General features: G+C 49.5%; 1 protein-coding gene across 7 annotated transcripts in view; it reads right to left on the reverse strand.

Moving 5' to 3' along the window:
* LOC119442559 (myocyte-specific enhancer factor 2) overlaps positions 1–26467 on the reverse strand; it is a 280845-nt gene that overhangs the window by 18648 nt on the left and 235730 nt on the right. For 5 of the 7 annotated variants that reach the window (XM_049662232.1, XM_037707479.2, XM_037707480.2 and 2 more), the window contains 2 exons: positions 4373–4507; positions 202–405 (listed from right to left, as the gene is read on the reverse strand). In XM_049662232.1, coding sequence (XP_049518189.1) covers positions 202–405; positions 4373–4426 — 258 coding nt within the window. In that variant the 5' untranslated portion in view covers positions 4427–4507. Of the gene's footprint in view, positions 1–201; positions 406–4372; positions 4508–5973; positions 6109–6607; positions 6799–26467 lie in introns of those variants that run through there. The other 2 variants (XM_037707476.2, XM_037707477.2) reach the window with 2 other exon arrangements.

Below are 26467 nucleotides of genomic sequence, written 5' to 3' on the forward strand. Positions count from 1 at the left end.
AGCAAGAGGAACATCTCACCTTTTGGTTCTCTCATCACATGAAAATCCTCAAATGCTATCAGTAGCACTGCTTATAATGTCAAAAGGCTCAAATATGTCTTCAATGGAATGCCTCACTATTGAACTTAGCAGAGAAAAAATAAAATGTAAAAAATAAAGAGGCAGGGGAAAAGTAGCGACAGCAGTGCATTGCGGACTCACCTCAACAATGTCGCTGTTGGTGCGACTCTCGTGTGGCTCATTGTACTCGGTGTACTTGAGCAGAACTTTGTCCATGTCGGTGCTGGCATACTGGAACAGCTTGTTGGTGCTGTTGAAGATGATCAGGGCGATCTCGCAGTCACAGAGCACACTCAGCTCATAGGCCTTCTTCATCAGGCCAAACTTGCGCTTCGTAAACGTCACCTGGGAGCGGAGACACATCACACTTAAGACGTGGCGAAACAAGGGCACTGAGTTGACCTTTCTGCTTGGACTATAACTGTTTTGGACAAGTACAGCTCATGCATTCATCACATGAGGCAGCAGCATGCTACTTCAGTAAAATAAGTGAGGAGGAAGTTTTAGTGAGACATGGTTGAGACTTGTTCTGGCACACCAATGTGGCATCACAGATTACTGTGATGCTCACACCCAATGCACAAAGAAGAAAAGCTGTAGCTGTGTACTGTCACAGTTCTATTGACAATAATCAACTGCTTCCTTGGCACAATATGGTGACTTATTGGCAAAGAAAATTGCAACTGAGTTTCAACTTTCAAATGCAAGCTGTGATGCACCTGTGATGTCATCAGCACCCAGATTATTAAGCGTAAGAACAAAGAAGTCCGGGCAAACAAGTGCTACATTGCAGAATCACAGGCCAAAAGCCAGCAAAGCAGTATTGTGGATAAAAAGGCCATAGCGCTTGACGAGCTTCTTGTTATACCCCCCAAGCATTCTCAAAGCAAGGACGCCTGCTCTCGTGGAACTTTTTTGCAGCCCTTTTGCCCCATTATCACTGCCTCCATGCACTGCATCTTGCCACAGCTGTAGCACTGGTACAGGTTGTCTTGAATGTGTGACCACTTTCAATTAACACTCACAAGCTAAAACTTCTGAAGTTAGAAAGGTAATTACAACAGTAGATTGTAAACATATAGGGTCTTCCGTATATGTGTTTATAGTTTCAAGCAGTAATTTAAAGCCATTAGCTAATAGGAACAGTTCTAAAATTTAGTTCACCACACAAAGGAGCACATTAAAGACCCTGACAATACTTTTAAAATTTCGTACCGGTGCCCAGAATATACCTACAACTTTGAATTTCATCAGCATTTCCAGCCTACACACACTTTATCAATAAGTTTTATATCAGGATGGGCGGTAGTTCACAAACAGAACATTTTTTTATTGCCCCAAAAGTTGTTTGAAAAATAAAAATACAATTAGCATACATTTTATATTTTTTTTACAACTTGGAAATTTCTTCGGCATCTTCCACCAAAAGACAAACTTTATCCTGCCAAGTTTAATTTTGATATGCTTCGAGTTCCTAAATGCCCCACAGTGCTACGAATCATAACAGAAATTTTGTAATTTCCCACAACATGGTTAATAACATCGCAAACTTCTCATTTCATCAACATATCACTTGAAAAACCCAACAACCTCTTGTAATTTGATTGTGTTAGCTCCACTAGTTCTCTCAATGAATTTCCGTGAACATTTGAAAGGGATTTTTGGAGTGGATGCTATGCTATTTTATCAAGTTGCGGTAACAGCTTCGCAGTGCAGAGATCAAAAGTGACCAACTGGGTTGTGCCTTTAGTTTTACCGGCCATTAGTAGAAGGTTGGGCAGAAGAGAAATCACAGAAGCCTATGACTGCATCACTGGATATGTCAGCATTTCATGGCAGCATCCCCGGTCTCAAAAAGCAGACATTACCTACACAGATATTACATCTCAAGTGCCAGGACTGTCCATGACAGACACAGACTGCCCTGCGGAACACAGAACGACCTAACGGCATAGATGTTATATGCATTCAACTCGCCTGGCAAATGTGATTGCAAAATCAAGAGGTGCTGCGCCATTGCTTGAATTTTCTTTTCTTTACGCCTTTCACAACAGCTGCAGAAGTAGCTTAGTTTAAAAGTGCACATCCTTATTGATGGTATGTAAAGGGTCACTGAATAAATATACTAAATCAGTTTAGGCTGGCGCAGTATTGATTCGCAATCAATCTTACTTGCATTCTTTGAGCAGAAGAAGGTAATCTCCTTTTCTTAAAAATTGTGCCTAGACTGTATCGCTAATGACATCAGCATAATGTCACAAACTGAACTTTATTTTCCCATATGTCGACTATTCTTGTGCAGGGAAAGTTACCAGGCTGACGGAGACCCTTAAATGCAAGTAACCCTTCTCTACTCTTAAACGCATAACTAGCTTGTAGCAGATGACATTAAAATCCAAAATATTGCAGCAAGACTGACATGCATGACATTCTAGAAGGGAAGTCTGTAGTGACGGAAACTGTAGTGAAGGACTACAGGTTAATTCTGAACATCTGTGCTTATTTAACATACTTAAATATAAATACTGCGCAGGCACTCAGTGCATTCTACTACCATTGGAATGCAGCTGCCATGGCCCGATACTGTTAAGAAAAAAAAGCAGGTCGCTGACCATAGTCAGCCATGGGTTTTGACTATGGTGAATGGCTTGGCTCTTTCTTAAATTCCATTAAACTCTCAACTACATGGCTGGTCTGTGACATTGTGCTCAGCAACAGGCCACAATAGCCACTAAGCCATCGGTTCGTGCTGCTTTGGTGCTGCTGATTTGGCCTGCTTCAGGAACTCGTTTTGCTTGTCTTAATAAACGTTTTTCAAGCAAGTAGCCCTCTGGCATACAGTGTCTTGCCACAAGTAGAGCAGAACAGGTACCATCACAATTTCTTATTTATATGCATCTCTTCCAATCCTGCCATGCTTAATCTTTCAATGTGTCTAACATTTTTCCGAGAAGAGAATTCACTTTTCGTAAAACTTGATGCAATATTCATACAATCATAGAATGATCCCAAGTTTGTTAACTTTATGGAAAATTCAGAAGGGCTCGCAGGTATGCATTAAATATCTGTTTTTCGAGCAGTGACACAGCAGTTGCAATGCTGCTGTAAATTTGATTACAGGATTGCCCTCAGGTCTAAACCTGCGCCCCAGAGCATAATACTTTTTACTTGGCATTACGCAATGGCACTGGCCATTTGGTTAGCCTAGCATTCCAATTGTAGCAGTGCTGCCGTCAGTGGCAGGGACTAAAGAAGATTGCACAAGAGTGAGATTAGGAGAGGCCTTAACCCCTGCCCTGGACACCAACATTGTGGGTGCTGCACTAGCCAGATGCCATGATGCGGCAACTTAAAGGGGTCCTGAAACACTTTTCTAACTAATCATAGAATAGTCTCACTATTAAAGGACGTCGTCTAGCGAAACTCATGCCATAGAAATTTCTCTAATCCTTCAACTATAAGTGGAGTTATCGCACCGATACCTGGCTTTCTCTCTGTTTTTTGTCTCCGCTAGAGCGCTGAAAGCTACACAGTGTAGAAGCCAAGAGGGCAATGTCCTGACCAAAAGTTGACTGTTGTGGCGGCAAAAGGGCTCGTCACGGCTGTATTAGACTTGCTACGCAGCACAGAACTGCCATCTCGAAGGCCACGCACATGCAGCAGACGTAGCTAGCGCAGTTAAAAGATGAAACCACCTTTCTGTCTTTTTGAGATTGCAAACAATATATATATTTGTTAATCATTTAACTCAATATTAGCAATTAAGTATTACTGAGAATACTCTCGCAATCACGAAATTAGTCAACAGAGTTGATGGGACCGATACTGATGACGTGGCACGACGGCATTGTAGAAGCAATTTTAATTTGAGATTTTAAATTCGCTGCTGCATCCAGTGCAGTAATACTTGGCTCCCATGTTCATAGCAGCCTCTACAACAGATCAACAGCAATTTATCATCATGTTCAAATGTGTTTCAGGGCCCCTTTAATATAGTACAAAGGTATCTAGTTTTCCAGGTATGCTTATATATTATATGTTTGACATTCCAGATACCTCTGGCTGCCTGCCTTATAAAAGTTAAAAATGTAAACAGTGTTGTATCTGTCTCTTTCTTATCCCACTGTCTGTGCTGTTTTTGTTCGTAACACCATGTGCCAACTAGCTCAGCAGAAAACTCTCCCATAACTGTACTCCGGGAGTGCACGTCCACTACCAATGTCACTGAACTTGGAAATTGCTATTCACTTGGCGGGAACTACGGTTCTCTTCGCTCGGGGCAAATGACCTGTCATGCATATTGTGCACTCACCTGCCGGTTCCTCTCGTCCGTGATCCTGGATATCTGTATTTTTTTCCTCCCCATGGCTTTAGTTTCGGGGCACGTTGTGAATAGTAGTTGGTCTCCTCAGGGTGAAGTCATGCACAGCCCCCTCTCAGTCGGCCACTGCACATAGGAAAGTGGTTGGTGTTTGACATTAGTGATGGCAAGTCGAAAAGCATTCCAGGCGATGTGTGTCACACAAATCACACCAGTTGTCTCTGGTCACTTGACTTTCAGAAGTGAGCACACACACAGTACAGGCATTTAGTATGGCACGCATGCCATACTAAAGTAAAGCAACTTCCGGCACCACTAGAAACCTTGGTCACTAATATTCGTGTGCCATAGGCCATAAGCAGGTAATGCCTGCCATGCAACGACTGAAGTAAAAACTTGCTTTTGGCTGCTAACTGTCCAAACAGGCTACAGAATCAGTCTGTACAAGCTGTACTGGGTCATTGTCACAACATTACCTATAACTACAATTCTACTGTACCTAAGATGATGACCAGTGGACAAGCACCAAGACGGAGCATGGTAATTGAGCAGCACGTGGTTCTCTTGGTAAATGTACATGAGTAGCGAAATAGTTCCTTTTTTGTTTCCTGACATATCATGCTGGTTGTGGTGTCACATGAATCTCAACAAAATACAATACTCTATGAGACAAGCTTTTACACTGTGCTAAGGATCACCGATCAGGCGCTCAACCAAAACGGGCGCAACATGAACACGCAAATTATATCACGCTGCGCATGTTGAATTATTTGTATTTTAATGATTACAACAGAACAATATGGGCACGCAAATTATATCATCACGCTGAGCATGGTGAATTTTTTGTATTTTTATAAGCACAACAGTAGTGGGAACGAGGAAACCACATTACACGAGCAGACGACGAAAACGTTGAGCACGGCGATCACCAGAGGGCGACAGCAGCACGTGCTGCCGTCATTCACGCAGACGCGTCGCAGTCGATGGCAGACAACACGCATATCGCGTGTCTGGGCGACGATTTTCGCAAATAGCACGTGCGCAGTATGCCTTTAATTCTGCAAAAGTGCTCGCATCGCGGTGAATAACATGAACCAAGCCGCACGCTTCCATGCCGCCTGTCGCCATTCCCTGCACATTCGAGCCACCGATGGGCAGATTCCGCGGCATGCTCAATGCAAATTACATACTTAATTGGCTCTGCATAAGCACTACGAGCCAAGGTCGCGCGGACCGATGATATATGGCCGCTCATTCAGCGGCGCTGCGCGCCAGCCAACGCGTGGATTCACGAGTACTTGCGGCACTACTGCACAAAACACATTTCCCCACACCCCCTTCGCCACAGGTGCGTCGCGCTCCAATGTAACGGGACACTTCTGCGGACGAACGGCGCAGAAGCTCCGGGTGGCCGTCAAAACGGGGAGGTGCGGCCACAAAAGCTTGATCGCGAGACGGGCCCGCTGTGGCAAACTTCTGGGTCGTCATCGATTCATCGCCGAGTGCGACGGCCGGCTCAGTGCAAGTCGTGCGCGTCTGACGCGCACCGCAACCCCGTTCTGGCCCGAATTCAGAGAGACACCACCACCAACCCTTTCCTTGGGGAAGCATCCAGCGTCGCGGTGAAACGGAGCGCGCACGCACGCTCGCTAGATCGGGCCACGCACGTTCGTTCCGTCTTGGCCGCCGCGGGGGGAATCTGCCGACGAGCATACGAGGCATACGTACGATGCGATCCGCCAAGCTACCCGTACACTGATCGCTTGTTGTTGCACGACGGCGCAAACACGTCGGCGCATGGGGGGAAGGGGCGTTGAGAGGGGCGCGTATGGGAAGGGGACACACTCGGCAGCCGTATAAAGAATAAAGAAAACGAAAGGGGAGATAAGACTCCCGCGTATCTTTATTGCGGCAACAGTGGGGTGTTGTCACAACATCTCGTCGCGCCTTTCGACACCGCGCGCGCCTATCAGGAGACACCCGCCATGTCTTTCAGGATCTCTACGGGACACGAACGCGAGACCGTAACGTTTCTACGGAATGTCCTCGCGCTCCCCTGAGCCGCGACTCGGTCACTAAAAACAGCGATCTCGATGAAAAATGACGTAGCGGAAGAATTCCATCTTGGTTCCGTTTTATCGCGGGCGTGAAGTTCCGAGATTTATCAGTAGCATTCGGCAAATCGCAAGACTGCAGCTTAGAGAAACACTTTCGAAGGACACTCACGGGTCACTGGTACGAACCGAAGACAAGAAGTCTTCAAAAGGTAGATCGCTGTCGACAGGTATCCATTCAAGTCCGCGGTAAAAGACGAGAAAACAGCTGTGCTGCCTCGCGAGCGCAACGCGACCTGCTGACGGGCGCCATGTTCTTCGAGAGTCGTGTTGCCAGCAGCGCGAGCTGGAAAGACGCTCGCCGGCTAAACGCGGCGGAATCGCCGCGCGGAAGGAGTTCGGAGGCGCTGTTGAAACCGAAACCAAGACGCATTGCTTGCGTGTGGCCCGTGAGAAGCAAATAGATGAAAAGCGCGAAATAGGTATTCGTATTCGTTTCCTCTAAAGGCCGGTCATTGTACTTTATCTGCCCTGTTATGTTTGTACGCAACGAAAAGTGACATAGCAACTACAGCATATGCTACGATCACCAGCGTGCTCTTCTACAGCTAGCGAAGTATCACGATGTACGAGCCCTCGAATTCGAGTGCTTCGTGCAATATAAGATATATACAAGATGTGTTGGACTATAGGCTATGGTTGGACGCTTCTGCTGAAGTGATTTGTGTAATCGAGTAAATATACGTTCTCGCGGTCCCCCAGTGCATATCGACAATCCATGCGGTCAGTGGAATGCACAGCGACCCGTCTCTCGGCTTCGGAGACTGCGAGGAAGGGACGACGGTGACAAGGCTAGAGACTTGGCAAGCTGACTTGGCAACATCCGCGCAGAAGCGGTAGAGGTGCGTATATCTCTCCACGCCCGATGATGATGAGGTGGAGAAAGAGGGTGAGGGGAGCCTCCAATTGGCCGCGCATCGGTCGTCTCCGCGGCTCGCTTATCGGCGCCATTAGATACCGCATCGCCTGGTTATCGTCTGGGTGGACGCGTGCTTCCTCCGCTGCTGCTGCTACTGCTGCTGCCGGGAGGAAGCGGCGCACCAGAGTCAGCCAGCGGAATGGAACAGCGCGCGGTCTCCGATCGGCGAGGATGCCAGCCCTGACCTTGGCGTTCGCGGCAGACCGACGGGCGCCGCGCGCTTTCGCCACCACCGTCCCCCGCTCGTACGCACAACGCACACTTCTCTGCGATACAGCAGGGAGCCTACGCGCGATCTCTCATCAGCTGTACGAGACGGGAGAACAGCAGCAGGCGTAAAAATTATATCCGCGTGGTTATGGGCATATATTTCTTAATCGGATTGCAGGCAGCCTCACAACACGTTAGAGAGCAAAATAAGGATCGAATCTTAAAATATAATTTCCTCCTTAGCTATGGTATTGTGATGGAAACAGAAAGAGAGCTCAAAACCAGGAGCAAGGCATATGAGGCAACTTCTTCCACTTATGCTGCGTACACCGTTTTTTTTTTCTTCCATATTTTTTATACTATGAACGAGTTTACACGTATTCGAACTATTTTTTTTTTTTTTTGCTACAGCCCTACAACAAACGCACGTTGTGTGTTACATCTGAAGTAACTCTTCTTCGCGGTTGACCTGCTGTTCTGTAAACAGCTAGTTGGCCGTTCTCTAACCACGGCGCGGTATCGGTTCTCTTAGATAGATAGATAGATAGATAGATAGATAGATAGATAGATAGATAGATAGATAGATAGATAGATAGATAGATAGATAGATAGATAGATAGATAGATAGATAGATAGATAGGGCGCTTACTCCTTCAGCTCAAAAGAGAGCCGCATATATCGCTTCGTCTCCGAAAACGTTTCAGAATGAGGGTTTGAGTGAAGACTTTTGCAGCTATCGTGCATTGTTCCGCGAACAAGCTCCGTGTGTGTAGTGTGTGTGCGTGTGCAGGAGGTAAGTGACAGTGCGAACTACGTGGTACAGCGCGAATTATCGCACGCCATCGTTTCATCTCTCCAGACTGCGCTTGCATTGGGCCGATAAATTAGGGAGCCTTCATACACTCACACCTGCGCCCTGTAGCACGAGTGCGTATGATAGATTCCTACTATACGGTAAATAAAAGGCACGCGCATCCAGCGAGAATCAAGCGCTTTCACACCGGCTCGCCTCCTCTCCACTTTACGGACACGTCCCGCAAAGCTCGCAACCGGACCTCCTTTACAAGCGACGCATCAATCACACGCCACGCACTGCCGCTCCTGCCCTTTCCCCCACCAGTCTGCTTCGACGTGTAACGGAGCTGTTCGGAATTTATAATGCCACTTTCGAAGACGATTCAGGTGGCAACGCAAAAAGGTTATCAATGCATACACAGCAATACGCGACGGCAGGACGAAGCAAATGAGCCGGCAACGCTGCTCGTCGCCACGGGAGACCTTCGCCAGGCGAAGGCGCATAACGGCGCGGCTATATATTAATGAAATAATTTTTTTTTTCAGAGCGGCGAAAATGACACGCACAAAGCAGAAGCTCGTACGTGCGTCACGAGAGTAGAAAGAGAAACCGGGGGGGGGGGGGGGGGGGGGGTTAATTTTATTCAGGAAGGGCGCGAAATCAAATAGCGCGAGGCGCGTTTCTTTTCCGTACCGCGGCGGCATATACCTCCCTCGGTATAGTTTGGATTGCTCAAGCGCGCCTCCTCCTCACCCGCCGAGAGAAACGCTAACGCAGCCGCGTGTTGCAACATACTCATCATACACGGGGAGTGCTATGGATATGTGACCGCCTGCTGCGCGCAGCAATAGCAAAAATCTTATATACGTCGTTCACTGCCGCAAGGCACGATCGTCATACGCGCACAAACACGCATGCGCGCAGACATGCTCGCGCCCACGCCGTCGTATTTACCAACGGACGAATAAAAAATTTTCCCGAACGCTGTTTAGCGATTCAATGTATACTTCCCCGTGCGTGGCATTGCAAACGCGAGCCGATCTGTAATTTCTGTACTACTCGTCTGTGAGTGAGCACTGCACAATATAAACTGCACTGGCATTGAGCCTCTCTAGTATAATTGTACACGAAGAGCCCTCTTCTGCCGAATGCGACGCGATCAATCAAACTCGCTCAGGCATATATCTGTAGTATATACTGTATATGTGTGCGTGGGCTGCTGATAATGGCTCAGCCATAACGTACATGTATATACGGCGCTCCAGTTGGACTGTGTACACGCGTCTCAAATAAATTGTTTCTGCGAGCGTATATGCCGTCGTATAATATATAGTGCGGCTCGCATTCTCTCCTCGGCGTCGCCTCCCTTTTTTTGCATTTATCGCCCGTCGATTTTTATCGACGCCGCGCGCGAGTTTCCAGAGAAATGGCATATAAGCGATGCTCAAAGCGGCCGCATGGGTGAGTGAATAAGAGCACATTGGATTTTTTTTTTTCTTGCCAGTAAAAAAGGGAAATAATATAGAACTTTGGCTCCGCCACTTCGTAAATAACAGACCGTAATATAGCGAACGTTCACGGTCACGATCCCTAATGTCTCGACCAGTTGTGGCTTTATACAGGGCATATCGGTTCGGGCAATTGACAAGGCCGGCACATCTGGGCCAGTAGCTGTACTTAATTTCGGGCAAACTATGTATGCAAGAGGAACAAGGGGGTCTGTGCGCTATAGTGAATAAAAGTTTACTGATAATAGAAGACAAAGGATTTGGCCCTCCGATCTCACGTGTGTGTGTGTGTGTGTGTGTGTGTGTGTGTGTGTGCGCGCGCGCGTGCGCGCGTGCGTGCGTGCGTGCGTGCGTGCGTGCGTGCGTGCGTGCGTGCGTGCGTGCGTGCGTGCGTGCGTGCGTGCGTGCGTGCGCCTTTTCTATCTTTGACCTGTCGTCTTGTGCTACTTAATTTACCTAAAGCAGTGAGTTTTACCACTAGCGCAATCAAGCGTCCTTGGGTAATCAAAGCTCCACGCCCATGTTAGCGTTGTTTTGCACGTCCGGCCGTATGCGCCCTCTAACTTTTTGAGCGCGCAGCACCTAAAATTTCTTAATGAGGTATACGGTGCAAGCTTGAAATGCACACCTCATACACAAGACGGGGAACTGACGCATCCAGTAATTCTATGAGGGTCGGAAGAGATCAGGGAAGTCTATGTATACAAGCGTCCCCTTCTTGGTGACGAGATTAGCCCGTCGCGAAAGCTTAAAAAGTACCTAAAGGCCCTTTGTTCAAAGCGATTCCGCTGGACGGCATCGAGGAAATGTAAACATAAAGCCTTAATACATACCATTAAATTCATTTTTCACCGATGTAAAATATCAGGCGTGTTGCGAGATTAGCATGTAGCGCAACACATGAAATAAGCAGGGCTTTATATGGTTATGACAAGGTCGTTATGGTTACTATAGAAAAAATATGTCGAGCTCATTTTCTACGTTGCGCGAAAGAGTGAATAGGCCGCTATAAGCCCCTGCAGAGGAGCGTAGGCACGCCAGAAAATGACGCGAAAGCGAAGGACCAGTGGCGACCCCGCAGCGAAATTCGCGCACCAGCTCCCGTGACATTACATACAGACGTCTCGCCGAATCGCTTTTCAACAAAACACGTAAGTGGAAGAAAGGGAATGAAGCGCGTCCGGGCAGTGAACGAAAGGTGATCGCGTACGCGAGAATGCCACGAACTTCTTGTCGTCACGCTGACGTCACATATAGACGCCACGAGCGCGAAACTCAACAAAGAAACGCCTGGCCGTCGTTTTGCTCCTCTTATAAATTATTCGGATACATCATTTGCTCCACACGCGAGATGGGAAAAGAATTGAGACGTTGCTCGATGTGCTATGTTGCCATTGTTCCTAGCTTCACTAGCGGAACAAGGATGCCATCACGTCTTCTTATCATTCTTGTGGTTTGTCTTTGTATCGTTGCATGGTATCAGACATCGTAACCGTTAAATATACGAGAGTCAGTCATGGTTAGTATATAGTTGGGAAGTCTGGACCAGTGGCGTAGCCAAGGGGGGGGGGGGTTGGGGGGGTTCAAACCCCCCCCCCCCGAAATTTTTTGCCCCCCCCCCCCCCCCCCACTAACCCACCCTTTGCTCTCGTCGCTTCGCGCTGACATATTTCAAGAAACCGGTGCTACTTTCACACTTTCATTCCTGGGCGCTTCGGTTTGGGTTGGTAATTTACAGCGAATCATGTCTGCATATGGAAAAAAACTGTCACGGTGTTTGTCAAGGCCTTGACACTCTGTGAGGTTTTGGGCGCGAATGTGGCGGCCGCATTCTGAAACAACAAATGCGCAACAAATGAAGCAACAAATGCGGCAGCCGCATTTTAGATGAAGGCGAAAATGCTCGAGGCCCGTTTGCTTAGATTTAGGTGCACGTTAAAGTCCCCAGGTGGTCGAAATTTCCGGTATACATTTCCGCCGCTTCCCTTCAGGTGCCGGTTAGGCCGCGTTCGCGTAGGAACTTGGTCTCGAAGCTGGCGGAAGCGGCAAAATCTTGCAAAAGTCCGCCCGCCTAGGCGGCAAAACAGGCAGAAAAACAGGCGGCGAACCAAATTGGTCTCGGACCGATTTTTTCGCCATGGCGAAGCGGAAACGTGGCGGAAAGTCGTTCTGCTCGACCGGAAGCTACACTAGCATGTAAACTTCCGGTCGTAACATTGAACATGGCACCAAAAGTGTAGGCTGCAATGCTGATCGACGCGATCAAGAACCACCCCTTGCTCTACGACAAGAGAAGTACTAAAGTCAGCAATACTCGCGATAGTATTCAACGTCGCGCGACCGGAGGCGCGGCAACGAAGCCAACGAAGTCGCGTGACCCAACTTCTCGCGCTTTTGCAAAGCCAGGCGAACCCACCACCGCCGTTTCCGAGGTTTTCTTGTCTTCCGTTTATTCATTGTCCATTTCTAGAAAACAAGTAGGTAGAAGTATAAAAGCCATTTCTTCTTCCACTTCCATGACAGACAATAGTTAGGCAGATTCCTCGTTTGCGCTCCATAATTCTCCTCGCACGTGCACGGTATGTTGCAGAAGTCGCGGGGTGCTTTTCTCGTCGCGACGATAGATTGGGAGCGTAGGTCTCACGTAGGACGCGCAGGCTTCGGCGAGCCTCAACACAAAGGGCCAGCCCGGGTTTTAGCTTTGGTGTTCCCGTTGCCACTTTCGTGTCCTGGAGGCGCCGAAAATAATACGAAATGATGAAATGTTATTACAACTTGTAAATAAAAGCTATTAAAGAAATATAATCACGCCTAGGCAGCAACCTGTGACACAGCGCTACCGCGCCCGTGTGAGGAGAATTACAGAACGCCAACGAGGAATTTACCGAAGGTCGCAGATGACACGCGAAATTGCGCAAGATGATCACTTTTGATGACGGGTGGGTCAGTGAATGAACATACCGCTCGAAATAATGCGATAATGAGCGCCACCACGCCGACAAACGTACGCAGACTAGATGGATGTGGACGAAAGCGGCAGCGGCGGCCGCGGTGGTAGCAAAACAAATGTGAACTTGGACATGCGCGGAAAAGATTTTCCGGCCGCTTTGGCCTTTCCGGCCGCTTTGACCTCTCCACCCGCTTGCCGCTTCCCAAGTGTGAACGTAGCCATAGTCTGCAGCGCAAAACGTCTCTCGTTTGCGATTGCGCCCCTACGGAAGGCTGGTAGTTACTGTTGTGTTGCTGAATCCCAAACCAGCAATTACGAAAGGCTGATAGTTGCTGTTGTGTTGTGGAATCCCAAACCAGCAATGTACACACCAAAGGGTTGATGCCAGCAGTGAAATTCCACCGACTCGCAACAGAATGCACGAAACAGACAGCCGACAAGCATGGATTACATGTGCGCAGTACAGCGTAAGTAAACTCTTGTTGCAGGCGCTGACAGTTCTCGTCGGAGTTCACGCGTCCTGAGAAATTGATTATGTGCACTATGCACTGAACAAGACCGGAGTTCATTCCTGCATCACTAGTACACCAATCAGTCGAGATTCTGTGAGGTACAAGGCCGCTTCCTGTTTGCACCGGCCTAAGTGAAGCAGAAATGACTCGCACGCACTACTTAAAATGCGTACACATGCCATAACTATGCAGTGCGGTGAAATATTCTGTACAATTCTGAATCTGTTGACGTAAAGGCAAATGACGGCTGCACGCTCGCACACAGCGGAAGACACAGCGGCCCATGCACTTGCCGCAGGAAATGCAAGGCGACGAAAGCTTCGTAAAAAAAAGCATTACTCGTTTTTGTGCGTATTTAAGTTTTCTAGCAAAGACGCAGCGAACAAGCTATTGCTATGGGAGTAGGTATATAGCCTGCATGGTCACACGTGCATTTTCACGTGTATAGCCGTCCTTGACTTGTGAAACGCACTTCGCCCCGACGAGGACGACGCCATCTACGCTTAACGGAGATTAACAATTAATGATGTCTTCTCCGATCGGGCGGGTCGTCTCAATGATGCGTTTTCGAAGACTGGTCCATTCAGTGGCGCGATGAGAGACGGTTGCTCCAAACGCCCACTGTACCTGTCGTACTTACTGTATTTTACTGAGCTTACATTACTTTTTACTTAATTTCTTCACAAGCACACACTAGAGCACTGCACGGGCCGATTTTTTCAGCCCGGGCCCGGCCCGGGCCCGTTATTACGTTGGGTGGCCCGCCCGAGCCCGATCAAAACTTTTATGGCGAGACCCGGGCCCGGCCCGGGCCCGGAAATAATCTACGTTACCCGGCCGGCCCGGCCCACCACCCCTTTACCTTAGGCCCGAGCCCGGCCCGAGCCCGACTCTAAACCGGCCCGAACCCGGCCCGAGACCGAAAAATAATGTTTTTCAGAGTTGAGTCGCCCGAGAATAACTCACTGCACGTTACATGCACACCACCAGAAAGCCCGAGCCCGGCCCGGGCCCGGGTCAAAAAGCACACGCCGTGCCCGAGCCCAGCCCGAGCCCGGGAAAAAACAGTTCTACCCGGCCCGGCCCGGCCCACGGGCCCGGGCTTTCGGGTAAGCACGAGTCCGTGCAGTGCTCTAGCACACACACACGCGAGGGGGGAGGGGGGGTCCCATGTCTGTGATATACATACATAGAGGGTGCTTAAACTACCGATATTTATTATCGATCACGTCACGTAGAGGAAAGCAGACGCTTGCCCCTCCCCCCCCCCCCCCCCCCCCCCGGTCGGGCCGACGAACCCCCCCCGAAAAAAATTTCTGGCTACGCCCCTGGTCTGGACGCTGCTTTCTAAAGCCTATAAACTGCCTATTTCAGTCACACTTTCTCCTATATAATAAGAGCCGACAACCCTGCAGGTATTGAACGTATAACATACGTATATACCACATTCAGTGCTCTAAACGGCAAACACTGCACTGGCGTGTTGCGCGTTGTGTGAAGCCGTGCCCTGGCGTATTTCCTCGCGGAAGCATCGAGCAACATGACAACTTCATGAGTTTTAAAGAAGGGCGAAGGGGGGGGAGGTGCAGCGAAGGAAACAGCCGCGGAAGAAGCCGCGGCTTGTTGGGGACCGGGGCCGCAGAGAGGAAGCAGTTATTCGCGCAGTTCCCAAGTTGAGCCGGGTCGGGCGTCGACATGCAGCACAGCAGCAACAGATACAGGAGCGCGTTGCCGCGGGGCGAAAAAAAAAAGAAGAAGACAAAATTAAGGTGGCGCGGCCGGGTCCCGACCTGCGGGCGAGACTCTTGAGAGACGAGAGTAGACTCGGGCGCTCCTGCAGCGACACCGCCGGAAATGCTCGTCTTTCCCACCGGAAGCACATCTGGACCGAGTTAGATAACGACCGCGGTGCGATGACCCACCCGAAGGGGCCAATCCGAGAGAGAGGCCTCCTGTTCGCTAGCAGCACATGTATACACGAGTGCATACCTATATGCATACACGTATTAAACCTCGGCCACAGCCGACGGACGCCAACTGGCAAATTTTGCAGCCTGGTAGCTGTATACGTGATTCCGGTTGCATCCAACCGTTTTCTTTCCCGCAAGCACTATAGCCATTGGTCGCGTGGTGCGTGTTCTTATACTTCCTCTGGATGCTAATCGGCCCACGAACAGTGCTATACTATATAAGACGCCGCGCCATAGAATGGCAGTATACCCGTGGTACGAAGCTGGGGTGTGGCGTTGCGCCTCTAGCGCCACCACACGGAATCGCGCGAAATGGCACAAGTACTTTTAAGAAGGACTGTATATACACGTGATGAGCGCTGTCGACTGACGCACCGGGCTGTTTTCATAATGCATCAAATATACCGTGTACACGCGGCCTTTTTGTTGAGCAGGAAATTTATAGCTGGCACAGAGCGTCGTACACAGTTAACCGCCGTTAAGGGCATACGGCCTCCCTATATTTATAAGTTCCGTTACGCTGCATAACCAGGCAGAGCCGCGCTCACCTGCTGCAGTCTGTGCGCACCTGTCTGCGTGCACATCGACCTTCCCTTCGCAGCATCAATCTCTCGTTTTGTTTCGCTTATCTTCATTTCTAAAGAGGACTTAATCCATTGTACCTGGGCGTCCTCTTTTTTTTTTTTTTCATTCTTTTTGTGCCGCCACGAAACGTTGTTTTGTTCTCTCTACGGCAGATACTATATATAAGGGGGAGTGCACATGGCGGAAGGGAACGCCGCGTTCACGAGCATGCACTCCCTCGAAAACGCTCCCGGCTTCCTCCATATCGTTCACTCCTTCCATCATTCCTTTTTCCGCCTCGCCGTATTCCCTTTGCACCCTCGACATCCTTCTTTTTACTGTTCTCCCCGACGGATTTCCCTAGCTCCACCCTGATCTTTCGCCCATTCTCCGTCGCAATGAATCAATTTCGCGCGCACTTCGAAACGCGCCTCTTCATGTGGTTTCAGCTTGAGGCGCCGCATGCCACTGGATTGGGTTATTTCAGAAACCGAAGCTCCACCGCCGCGTCGATTATAAAGAAAACAATCCCTCTATTATTAAACGATCTATTGAGCCCCGGCGGATTCTTGAACCATGTCTCATTGGCTTATGTCCGTTCCTGCATTGTGATGTCCCATTAGCGACCGCATGCGCGCTTGGATGAGAAAATGCAGCCACAGGTTATATATCTGGGTCATCTTAATGTTTGCATAACAGCATGCTCCTGTAACCATTAAGAGTTACAGAATGAGTGCCAAGAGAAGGGAAGCGCAGTCGAGGACGGCTGAAAACTATAAGGTGGGGTGATGAAGTTAGGAAATTTGCAGGCGCAAGTGGGAATCAGCTAGCGCAAGACATGGGTAATTGGAGATCGCAGGGAGAGGCCTTCATCCTGTAGTAGACATAAATATAGGCTAATGATGATGATCTCTTGAAGTGAGAGAGAGAGGGGGAAATGTTTTTTCGACAGAAGACAGAGTGGTTGGCCTGGGCCAGTGTGCCCTAGCCATGCTATATACTCAAGGGGAACGGGGAAGAAAAGGCGGTATGAGGTAAGTTATACTGGACCTTTTGTGTGCGGTTCACTGCTTTTTAAAGCGCATGCCGCGGTGTAATTGGGCCCTATGTATATACTAACGGGTACGCCGCGGTCTGCGTTCTTATAACGTGTCACCGCACGCCGTGAAGTGCGTGACGTGTCCAGGACTCGGGGGCTTCGAACAATGCACCTGCAGCGTTGGCGATAACGGGATTGGGTTCTGTAGATCGCTTTCTTAACTTCAGAGTCACTGACTCTTGTCAGTGACTCTTCAGCATACGTAGGCGGCGGGGTTGCGTTCATTCAGAGCAGCTTCCTATATAGCTCCCAAGTGTTATGCCAACACCGCGTTCTCGCTTTGATCGCACGATTTGAGGTTTGTGTATACACGTGTCGGCGCGGGCACTCGCCGATTATTCGGGCGCACGAAAAGCTCCCGCATTCGAGGCGAACGGAAAAATTAACATTCCGACGGCGCAGTGCGGCGGACATCTGTGCGCACCGGAAATCAGCGCGCGGTAAAAGAAGAAGGGGAGAGAATAAGGGGAACTTCAGAAAGCGTAAACGATGTAATCTCCTCAGTAAAAAAAAGAAAAGAAAAGAAAAAGAAAAAAAAGGATGCTCTGGCCATCTGGGCGTAACACTGTGAATTCTGCGACAGAATGAAGAGCGAAGGAAGGTGGAACGCGAAGCCGCAGGCGTTGCTCTGAGAACCGTAGCGGTGAGACCACAGTACATACATAGCGAACGAGCAGCGAACAGAAACACGGACTGTGTGAAAACAAGATAACGTTAGAAACTTGGCCGAAATGAATGCACGAAATTCACTGCGTGCGCGCATGTAATTATGCAGGCATATATAGTCGTATTTAACCTGCAATAATTATTTCGCAGTATACTGGCAATCACGCCACGTTCGCCGCATCTCCTTCTCCGAGCACTCGTCTTATTGCTTTTGTCGCTCACGGCGTCTTTATCTGGTATCTCATCGCGGATATTAAAATCCCTTTGACGCGTTTTGATTTTCACCTGATTCGCAATCAGCACACAAACGCCTCGCCTGCGCAGAAAGGACACGCACGCGCGCGCACACACACACAAATCCATCCATCCATCCATACCATCCATCCATCCATCCATCCGTCCGTCACACACACACACACACACACACACACACACACACACACACACACACACACACACACACACACACACACACACACACACACACACACACACACACACACACACACACACACACACACACACACACACACACACACACACACACACACACACACACACACACACACACACACACACACACACACACACACACACACACACACACACACACACACACACACACACACACACACACACACACACACACACACACACACACACACACACACACACACACACACACACACACACACACACACACACACACACACACACACACACACACACACACACACACACACACACACACACACACACACACACACACACACACACACACACACACACACACACACACACACACACACCACACCACACCCACACACACACACACACACACCACACCACACACACACACACACACACCACACACACACACACACACACACACACACACCACACACACACACACACACACACACACACACACACACACACACAGGTACGTAGATACATACATACACACGCACAACGCGCGCGCATGTACGCGCCTGGGAGTCGCATGTTCAAGTTTCACATTTTTATTCGTTTCTACATCCTTTCCATGCATGACACGTGCTCATGGCTTGTAACTTCGTGCATCGTAGCACGAACTGACGTTGCCTTACTCTTTTTTTTTTCTGCATTCCTTCTTCCTCTGTCTCGTCTCCGCGATTCGCTTCCCGCCGACGCAATTTTCGGGGAAACGCGCAGCCTGTGGGGAAATGCAAGACAATGCTGCATGCAACTGGGGAAACAACATACAGCAGCTGTCGCGTTCTGCCGCTGCAGTTGTATTTCGATTTCTCTTTCATTTTCTTCTGTTATTATTATTATGTTTTTTTTTTCTTTACATGACAAGAATGGTTTTTTTCGCTCGTTCTGCTTTATTCTGCGTTTTGTGTGCGGCAGAGAAAGACGTCAACGCGACGCTATTGAATAGCTCCAGCCGGGCTGATCTTTTTAGCCACGACGAAGACTTCGCGAAGAAACGCGCCGACATGCGTCGGGAGAAGAGAGAGGGAGGAAAGATCAACAAAACGAAGTGCATATTTTAACATCTGGCTTTGCATGTTGTAAATGGTAGAGCAGTGCCGCGCCAAGTGATGTTTAAAAAGCAGCTGGCTCATGCGCGAAGTATTTGAGAAGAAGAAGAAGTAGAATAAAACCGAGGAGGCATGCCGCGTAGCTTACGTCAGAATATTTAACATCGGTTTCACTTTCACATCTTTGCCCGTGTCAACACAAAGTGAACGAACGGAAAACGAATGTCTAATGTCGACGGAATAGTCCCGCATGTGTATAACTCGGCTTGCCTATATAGATGAGAACAAGGCATTAAAGAAATGGAATTCATAGCCACTGACCACGTGACTACTTATGCAGCGCATGTTAGAGAAATCGCTTCGGGCAAATGTCAAGGAAGCACTCGCCGTTTACCCCCTTCTCCGCTTCCGTGCGCGTGGTGCGGAATCCGTGGCATGCTCGGCCAAGGAGGCGGGTTCGAATGCCGCGTCCGCATGCCGGTGGAGGGCGGAATGGAAAAAAAAAAAAAAAGACGTTCGTGAAATGCGCTTTAGCTATAGTACACTCTACTTTGGGTGCACCTTGAGGTGGTCTAAATTAATCCGGAGCCAACAAACACAAAGCACACCCTTTCTCACCCCCTCTCACTGCGTCGCTCAAGGCGAGTGAGTTGCTTTTGAACTTTGAAGCCCATAATTTATTATGGTTTTTCAACCGAGGCGCTGTTTCTTAAGTGAATTAAAGACTGAGAAAATATAACCTACCGAAAACCCGACTACCCCTATAGCATCCCCGAAACCGCTGAGAAGGAGAGGAAAGTGCGAATATAACAATGAAGAAATAAGAAAAAGAAAACGCTATGGGTGACACGATTTTACAGACTTGCATAAGCCTGTGGAAGCGCTTTACAACTTCGTGCAAAACACAGGCAGCGTCCGCAGTCTTAAATTTCGGATAACAGTGAACACCGCTAAAATCTCAGACACTGGATCATGGTGTGAGAAACAAAGGAACAATACGTAACGTTTACACGACAGTCAGCGTGACGAATCGATTTACAAAAAACGCCCACTGCTGCGCATGCGCGATCGAATTATACAAAAGACGAAACCTGAATTCATGGCTGACCTTATAAATCGTAAGAACCCTATCATAAGCAATACGGTGGCGGCATCCAGTGTCGAAAGCGAGCACAGAACGCTCGCGACAGCCCCCGGCCAGAATGAACTTCCACAAAGCCAGGCACAACTGTTGGCGACCTTCACGTGTGAATGCTTGCGGAAAAGGAATCTTATAATCACGGAATAGTGACCATATATGGTCTTATTCATCATCCAGCTATAACTGGATGATACTGCGATCAGTTGTATTTCGAAACTAACGACGCCGAGAAAATGGCAGAACTCTCTATGTGGCTGCATGCCGGTCTTTTTCCTGCGCCAAGTGAAAGGAAAAATAATAACTGCTAAATTGTTCACCCACAAGAGTCGAACACACTCAGCTCGCGTTAAAACCTTCAACGACTCTTTACATATTCGTTCGTTGGGACGTCGTGTTTCTTGAGTGTATAGTAAGCCTTCCGAGTTGGGATCTGATATAATGCCGCAGTTATACAGGTAAGAAAGTTAACGAGGTAATAAATAAGCTATAGCAGAACTGTACGCTTCGCATCGCTGCTCATCGCCGTCGTCTTCTTTTACAGGTGTCTGCAGGCTCTTGCGAAGAAGAACATTCGCGTAAGCGTTCGTCGCTTTTGCTCGAGAAAGGCACCAGAAAAAGAAATATTTACTGGCAATATACCCTATGCGAGTGCTGGCACAGTATAGCTCGTTTAATTGTACCCTTGTCAAACAAGTATACGTATATGTATATATATATACGGCGCGCACGCGCAAACACGTAAATTAGGTGCCATGCAAAGAGGAATTTCCTCTTAATCAGGCACTTGGCACGGGAAGAAGGGGAAAGGGAGGAGGGAAGGAACTCTGATAAGAAGCAATTAGACTTTATTCGAACACAAATTCCTAACCCTCCTCTCTCTCTCTTCCTCTCGATCGTTCAGAGAGGAGTCGAGAGGCGAAGTAGAAGTCAACGTTTTTTTACCCCTCCCCCTCCCGCTTCAGTTAATGTACTTAACACCGTGTTTATTCCCAGTGGCCGAAGCGAGCCAAGCTTCAAGCAAGCGAGGCTGGCGCCATTCTGGCATCACGCCGCGTACGACGTGCGCGTCAAAGTCACACGCGAAGCACTACATTTGCATTTCCGCACATCGCCTATTGCAGGGCATATGGCGGCATATAAGATACACACGCTGCAAGTGCCTCATGTGCAAACTTGCCAGGGCATATACAACAGCACGGAGAGTCAGCCAGGGAGGATACCGCACGTGAAGTCACCGTGGGCTTGGCGGTGGACCGACGCCAACTTTCTCCAAGAGTTGCTTAATCTTTCGACGTTTGCTATCGCTGTCCGTTTGTCGAGCCTTGTTCTCTATAGCTTCCGACGCCGCTGTGTTCGAGTGCCTGCGCGTATCCTATACTCAGAGGGGGGGAACAGCTGATTAGCATATATGTGCACGCGGAGTCTAGAGGGTCGACCGCTCCTCGAGTGTTTTCTCGAGCAAGAAAGAGGTGGCAGGTACAGGGCGTCAAGCGGACGTTCATTAAAGAGAAAGTATAGTGTTCAAGACCTTCGTATCTGATTGGATACAGTCCTGTACACATGGCTACAGTGTTACCGCTTTCATTAATCACGAGGCCTAAGCGCGTAATTACTCTTCCTCCAAGGGACAGGTTACGTGTGTTTTCAGTTAATACTGGAGGAGTAAACGGCGCGTTAGCCAAATGACCTCCCGCAGCGCTTGAACGTCGCGCGCAACGACGGCTCGCGATGACGTCACCGCGAAACTATTTTTCAATCTCGCGTTCTTTGAATGCGCCGCAGGAATGAGAAACAGGCGGACTTGGCTCTTGCAGCGACTCGTGTAAGCATCGTGTCGTGTCATTCTTAGCATTCAAATTCCGCCATGTTGTCGAATTCTGCCATGTTGGCACTTTGAGCCAGAAGCCGATAGCAGCGCTTTGAGCCAGTCAGGGCTGACAATATGGCGAAATTTTACAGCGTCCAGCATAGCCTGTGTTCGGAATGTATAGCACCCCTGCATGGACAGCGTCGAAAATTGTAGGCATGCAGGTGGGCCCAGACAAATAAAGATGAAAAGATTTGTCGAGTTGAATCAAATTAATATATTTTACCATCGGGAAGCACGACCTATAGGGCAACGAGGGACGCGTAGAGAAGGTTCCGGGTTAAGTTCGATTGCTCGGATACATGTTGCATTCCGTCTCCATCGGAATGCGGCCTCCGGGTCCAGGAATCGAATCCACAGCATCGTGCTTCACTATTAGGATGCCATATATCCACTGAGAAACAGCACCGGGTGAGTTCCTTAAGCTCACTCATGGCATAGGAGGCTATGTCTCACTTCAACAATTTAGTCAGATCGTGGAGTGACCAGCCACTATTGCTCGTGACGCGGTCAGCGAGCTAGTGATGTAACCTTTTAACATTCGCACCTTTGCAAGGGATAAAAGACTGCACCTAAGAAAAAAGGCCCACGTGTATCGCGGACAAATAAAAACCGAACGGCTAAATTCACACCAGATCAGTGAAATCGCAAGATGGCGTTCGAGGTGTAGAATAGATTATAGGGTGCGCTTGAGTAGAACTTCGACTGCACTACACACGCACCGTTCTCTGCATTAGACAAAACGGATTGTGTCTTCGTATGAAATATATTGACTGATATCTCGCATTTATGATCGTTCGCGTTCCACTGGCGCGCAACTGAGCACAGCGAGAATGCTCACGGTGTTCCACCAAGCACGTCCAATTGAAGTGCGAAATGTAAACGGAAAGCGCGCCGGCCTTCCGCATGTGCGAACGCATGAATGCGAAGTGCCGAATGTACGATTGCATCAAGCGCCGATGCCTGCGGACGGTATAGCACACCGCGCCAATAACTCCGCCCGGCAACGTTCCTGCCGTACGTGGCCCTGACAATCAAACAAGGCGCGTCGAGGCCAGGGACCCTGAACTTCCGCGCACGTCGCTTGCAGCACAGAGGAAAAGAAGTGAAAAAAAAAAAAAAAATAAAAGAAACGGCTCGCAGCCAGTCTATCCCCCGCGTTATGTACTACTGCACACACGCTGACGACGAGAGATTGGCCGGCTGCTCGCCAAGCCGCGCCGCGCGGCGAAGTGACAGCGTATAACGTACGACCGGTGCTGCAGCCTCCCGTGCGAGCCAGCGATTCTACACGGATGCATGAGCTTGCGCGCGCCTGTCGCGAGGAGTCGGCCACGTTCCCGCCCCCTTGTAAACGGAAGCGGCGATTACGTATCAGGGACGATTTCGAAAAAAAAAAAGAAAGGAAAAGGAAACAGTGAGAACGAAACCGAGAACTCTAACGGTCGCTAAGGAGACATATGAGGTTATAGGCCACATTGGTGGATTACTATCGCGACACTGAAACTATACGCTATAGTATCTTTACGAGCGAAAGCTCGATATGCGAGACAAGACGCAAAAAGGAAAGACCAGTGGCGACGGCACCTTGAAGTTCACGCAACAGCTGCCCATGACGTACAGATATCGGCGACGCATTTGGCCCGGGATATTTTGCGGTTTCCTGATGGAAGGAAGATGTTACGTTACTGTTACGCAACACTTGATTATACACGAACAAGTCAACGTGGCAAGTTCTGTGAGATTCCCCCGGCTCAGTATGCCCCATAGTGGGTATGCCCCATAGCATAAGAGCCACATGCTTGACAGGAGACAACAAAGTGAGGACCCGAATACGCGGAAAGACAAGAAAATTTGTATCGTCCGCATGATAAAATCGACGTCGCGGTCTGAGCGCGAAATTAAAAAAAAAATGATGTTTCGGTATCGTCATTTCTGTTGACAAGCAATGTTTATTGCGCCAAGGAAAACACAAATGGTTCCGATTGGAGTGACCTATGAATTTAGACAAGTTCACCCATTTTTCTCAGTGCACTTTAATGTAACACCGAAGTAAAGTACCAGGAAAACACGTACTGCCACGCAGTAGCGCACCCAGGATCTCTGCCAGGGAGGGGTTGACAGTTGGCGAATACCATCTAAACAGCACTAATTTCGATTTCTTCAAGGGAAATTGTCAAAAAAAATGCGCTTTTTGTGAGTGTGCAGACGATTGCGCGTCTTACATTTATAGTTGCAGTACTCAAAGGCGCAAGGAAAGAAAAGGGGTTGAATAAAAGTGGGGGTTAACTCGGCCTCAGGGGGGGGGGGGGGGTTACAACCCCGAACCCCCCCGTCGGTGCGCCGCTGCTGCCACGTTACGACTCCGAAACAGCACATATACGGTGGCTTGACCAAAATCAAAAGTTTTACATGCCTGAAAACGACATAAGAGCAAATTTCCAAAACTGCTTCCTCTGACGTCACAGTTTGCGGCAACAACGGAGCGAAGCTATAGCTAATTGTCGATTATCAAAGAAAGAATTGCACTACTTTCGACCCAGCATGCAACTGTCCCAGCAACTGTCGTGCGCACAAGAGGAGCCAAATGTGCGGTTGGACTGCTAATACGATGACGTCATATATTGGCATTATCAGTGCGATGGCTTACGCAAGAGAGAATTTCAAACGTGTAAGCTGCTTTTAGGGATTTTCGCACAATTTCTGGTGTCCCCAGCACCGCTGTGAACTTGGGCCTGCAAAAATTGTTTTCTCTAAAATCCCCTATTTTGAAAAAACTCGGCGCAGCCGTAGCAAAGATACGTCACGTGATTTCCAAGTTCGCAGGACTTGCTCCCAATATCGTTCATTAATTTGCATGCACAGGCGGCAAACAACGCGCCCGCAGCCACTCGCGCACCGACACTGCGGCGCCCCGCGAGCAGCGAAACGGCGCGCCAAACCGCTCGGCCACGCGCGCGGCGTGGCAGTGCATACACGCACGGCAAGTGAGCGCACAGGAAACGCCATCGAGGATATGAAAAACGCGCGCGCCACGAAAGACATCCCGCGCGCCTTCTCGCGGCCTTGCGTTAATGCGGAGACCACTTTCACAGCCGCGCGCTGCATGGGTGGCGCAACGCCTTGGGAGCCAACCTTCACCTCGTGACGACGTTTCGGCCGGCCGTCGCTGCTCTCCTTGTGTGCGTGCGCGCGCGGCGGACGCGTGTGGTGCTGCGTTCGGCAAGGAGAGCGACGCGCACTAACGCACGCCGAGTGAACGGGGAAAAGTGGATGAGAGGAGGGAGGATGAGAGTCCCTGAGAGAGAGAGGCGGCAGTCCCTGCGAGAGACACGCACACATCTGCGACGCAGACGACGACGACGACATTTCCGCAACCTCGACTCGTTTCCCACTGGTGCAACGTTGTTTTTTGTAGCGGAATTTCCGCGTGCGCGTAGCGGCGGGCGGCAGGGCCTCGCGAGAGCGCGGGAAGTCGGCCGCACCGGCTGTCGGAGTGCCGCCGCTGCGTTGGCGGCGTTTAATCGCGGCGCGCGCGCGCTGCTTGGTCGTTGCTGGATTAGTTTTCTGCTAAGCGGCGGCCCGAATTCTTTCCTGCCGGGAGTCGCTTCATTCATCGCGGCCGCTCGTGAGACTCGAGAAAGCGCGCGCGCGCGGACACCCCGGGGACCGTATATTAACGGCGACGCCGCCATGGTCACAACCACGCTGCGTGCACGACCTCGCCAGGTTTCCCCTCGCTCTTATGGCGTCGAGAGAAAGTGGTGCGCTTATTCTTCACGTCCGCCCACGACCTTGCTATATAAAAAAGAAAGAAAGAACAAGGCTTTCTGCAGGTCCCGCTGGTCCTTTTTTTTTTTTTTTTTTTTCACTTTCGCTGGAAATTGCGTCAGCCGGTTCATATATAAATGTCACAAGAACGGCGGAAGCTTTCCGTATAATGTGACGCGATGTCGAGGGAGAAAGAGCGAACCGTTCGAATGTGGCTGCGCCGTAGCACGAGGCCCCGATACTCCACGATCAACTTAGCGCGCGAGAACGCCTGTGACGTGCTCGGAGGAACGATCCGAGGAGTCAACGAACGCGCAGCGGCTTCCACTCCGCTCTATCCGTTGTATGGAAGGGGGCTGCCGGCTGGTGGCTGTCGTTGGGCTATACGGCAAACTGCCACAACGCGAGAGGTTTGGCGTCGTTTCCACCGCTTGTATGTTTCTCCAAGATGTCTCGCATATAAGAGACTATGC

The sequence above is a fragment of the Dermacentor silvarum genome, chromosome 2 (genome assembly GCF_013339745.2).
Source record: "Dermacentor silvarum isolate Dsil-2018 chromosome 2, BIME_Dsil_1.4, whole genome shotgun sequence".
Classification (NCBI taxonomy): Eukaryota; Metazoa; Arthropoda; class Arachnida; order Ixodida; family Ixodidae; genus Dermacentor; species Dermacentor silvarum.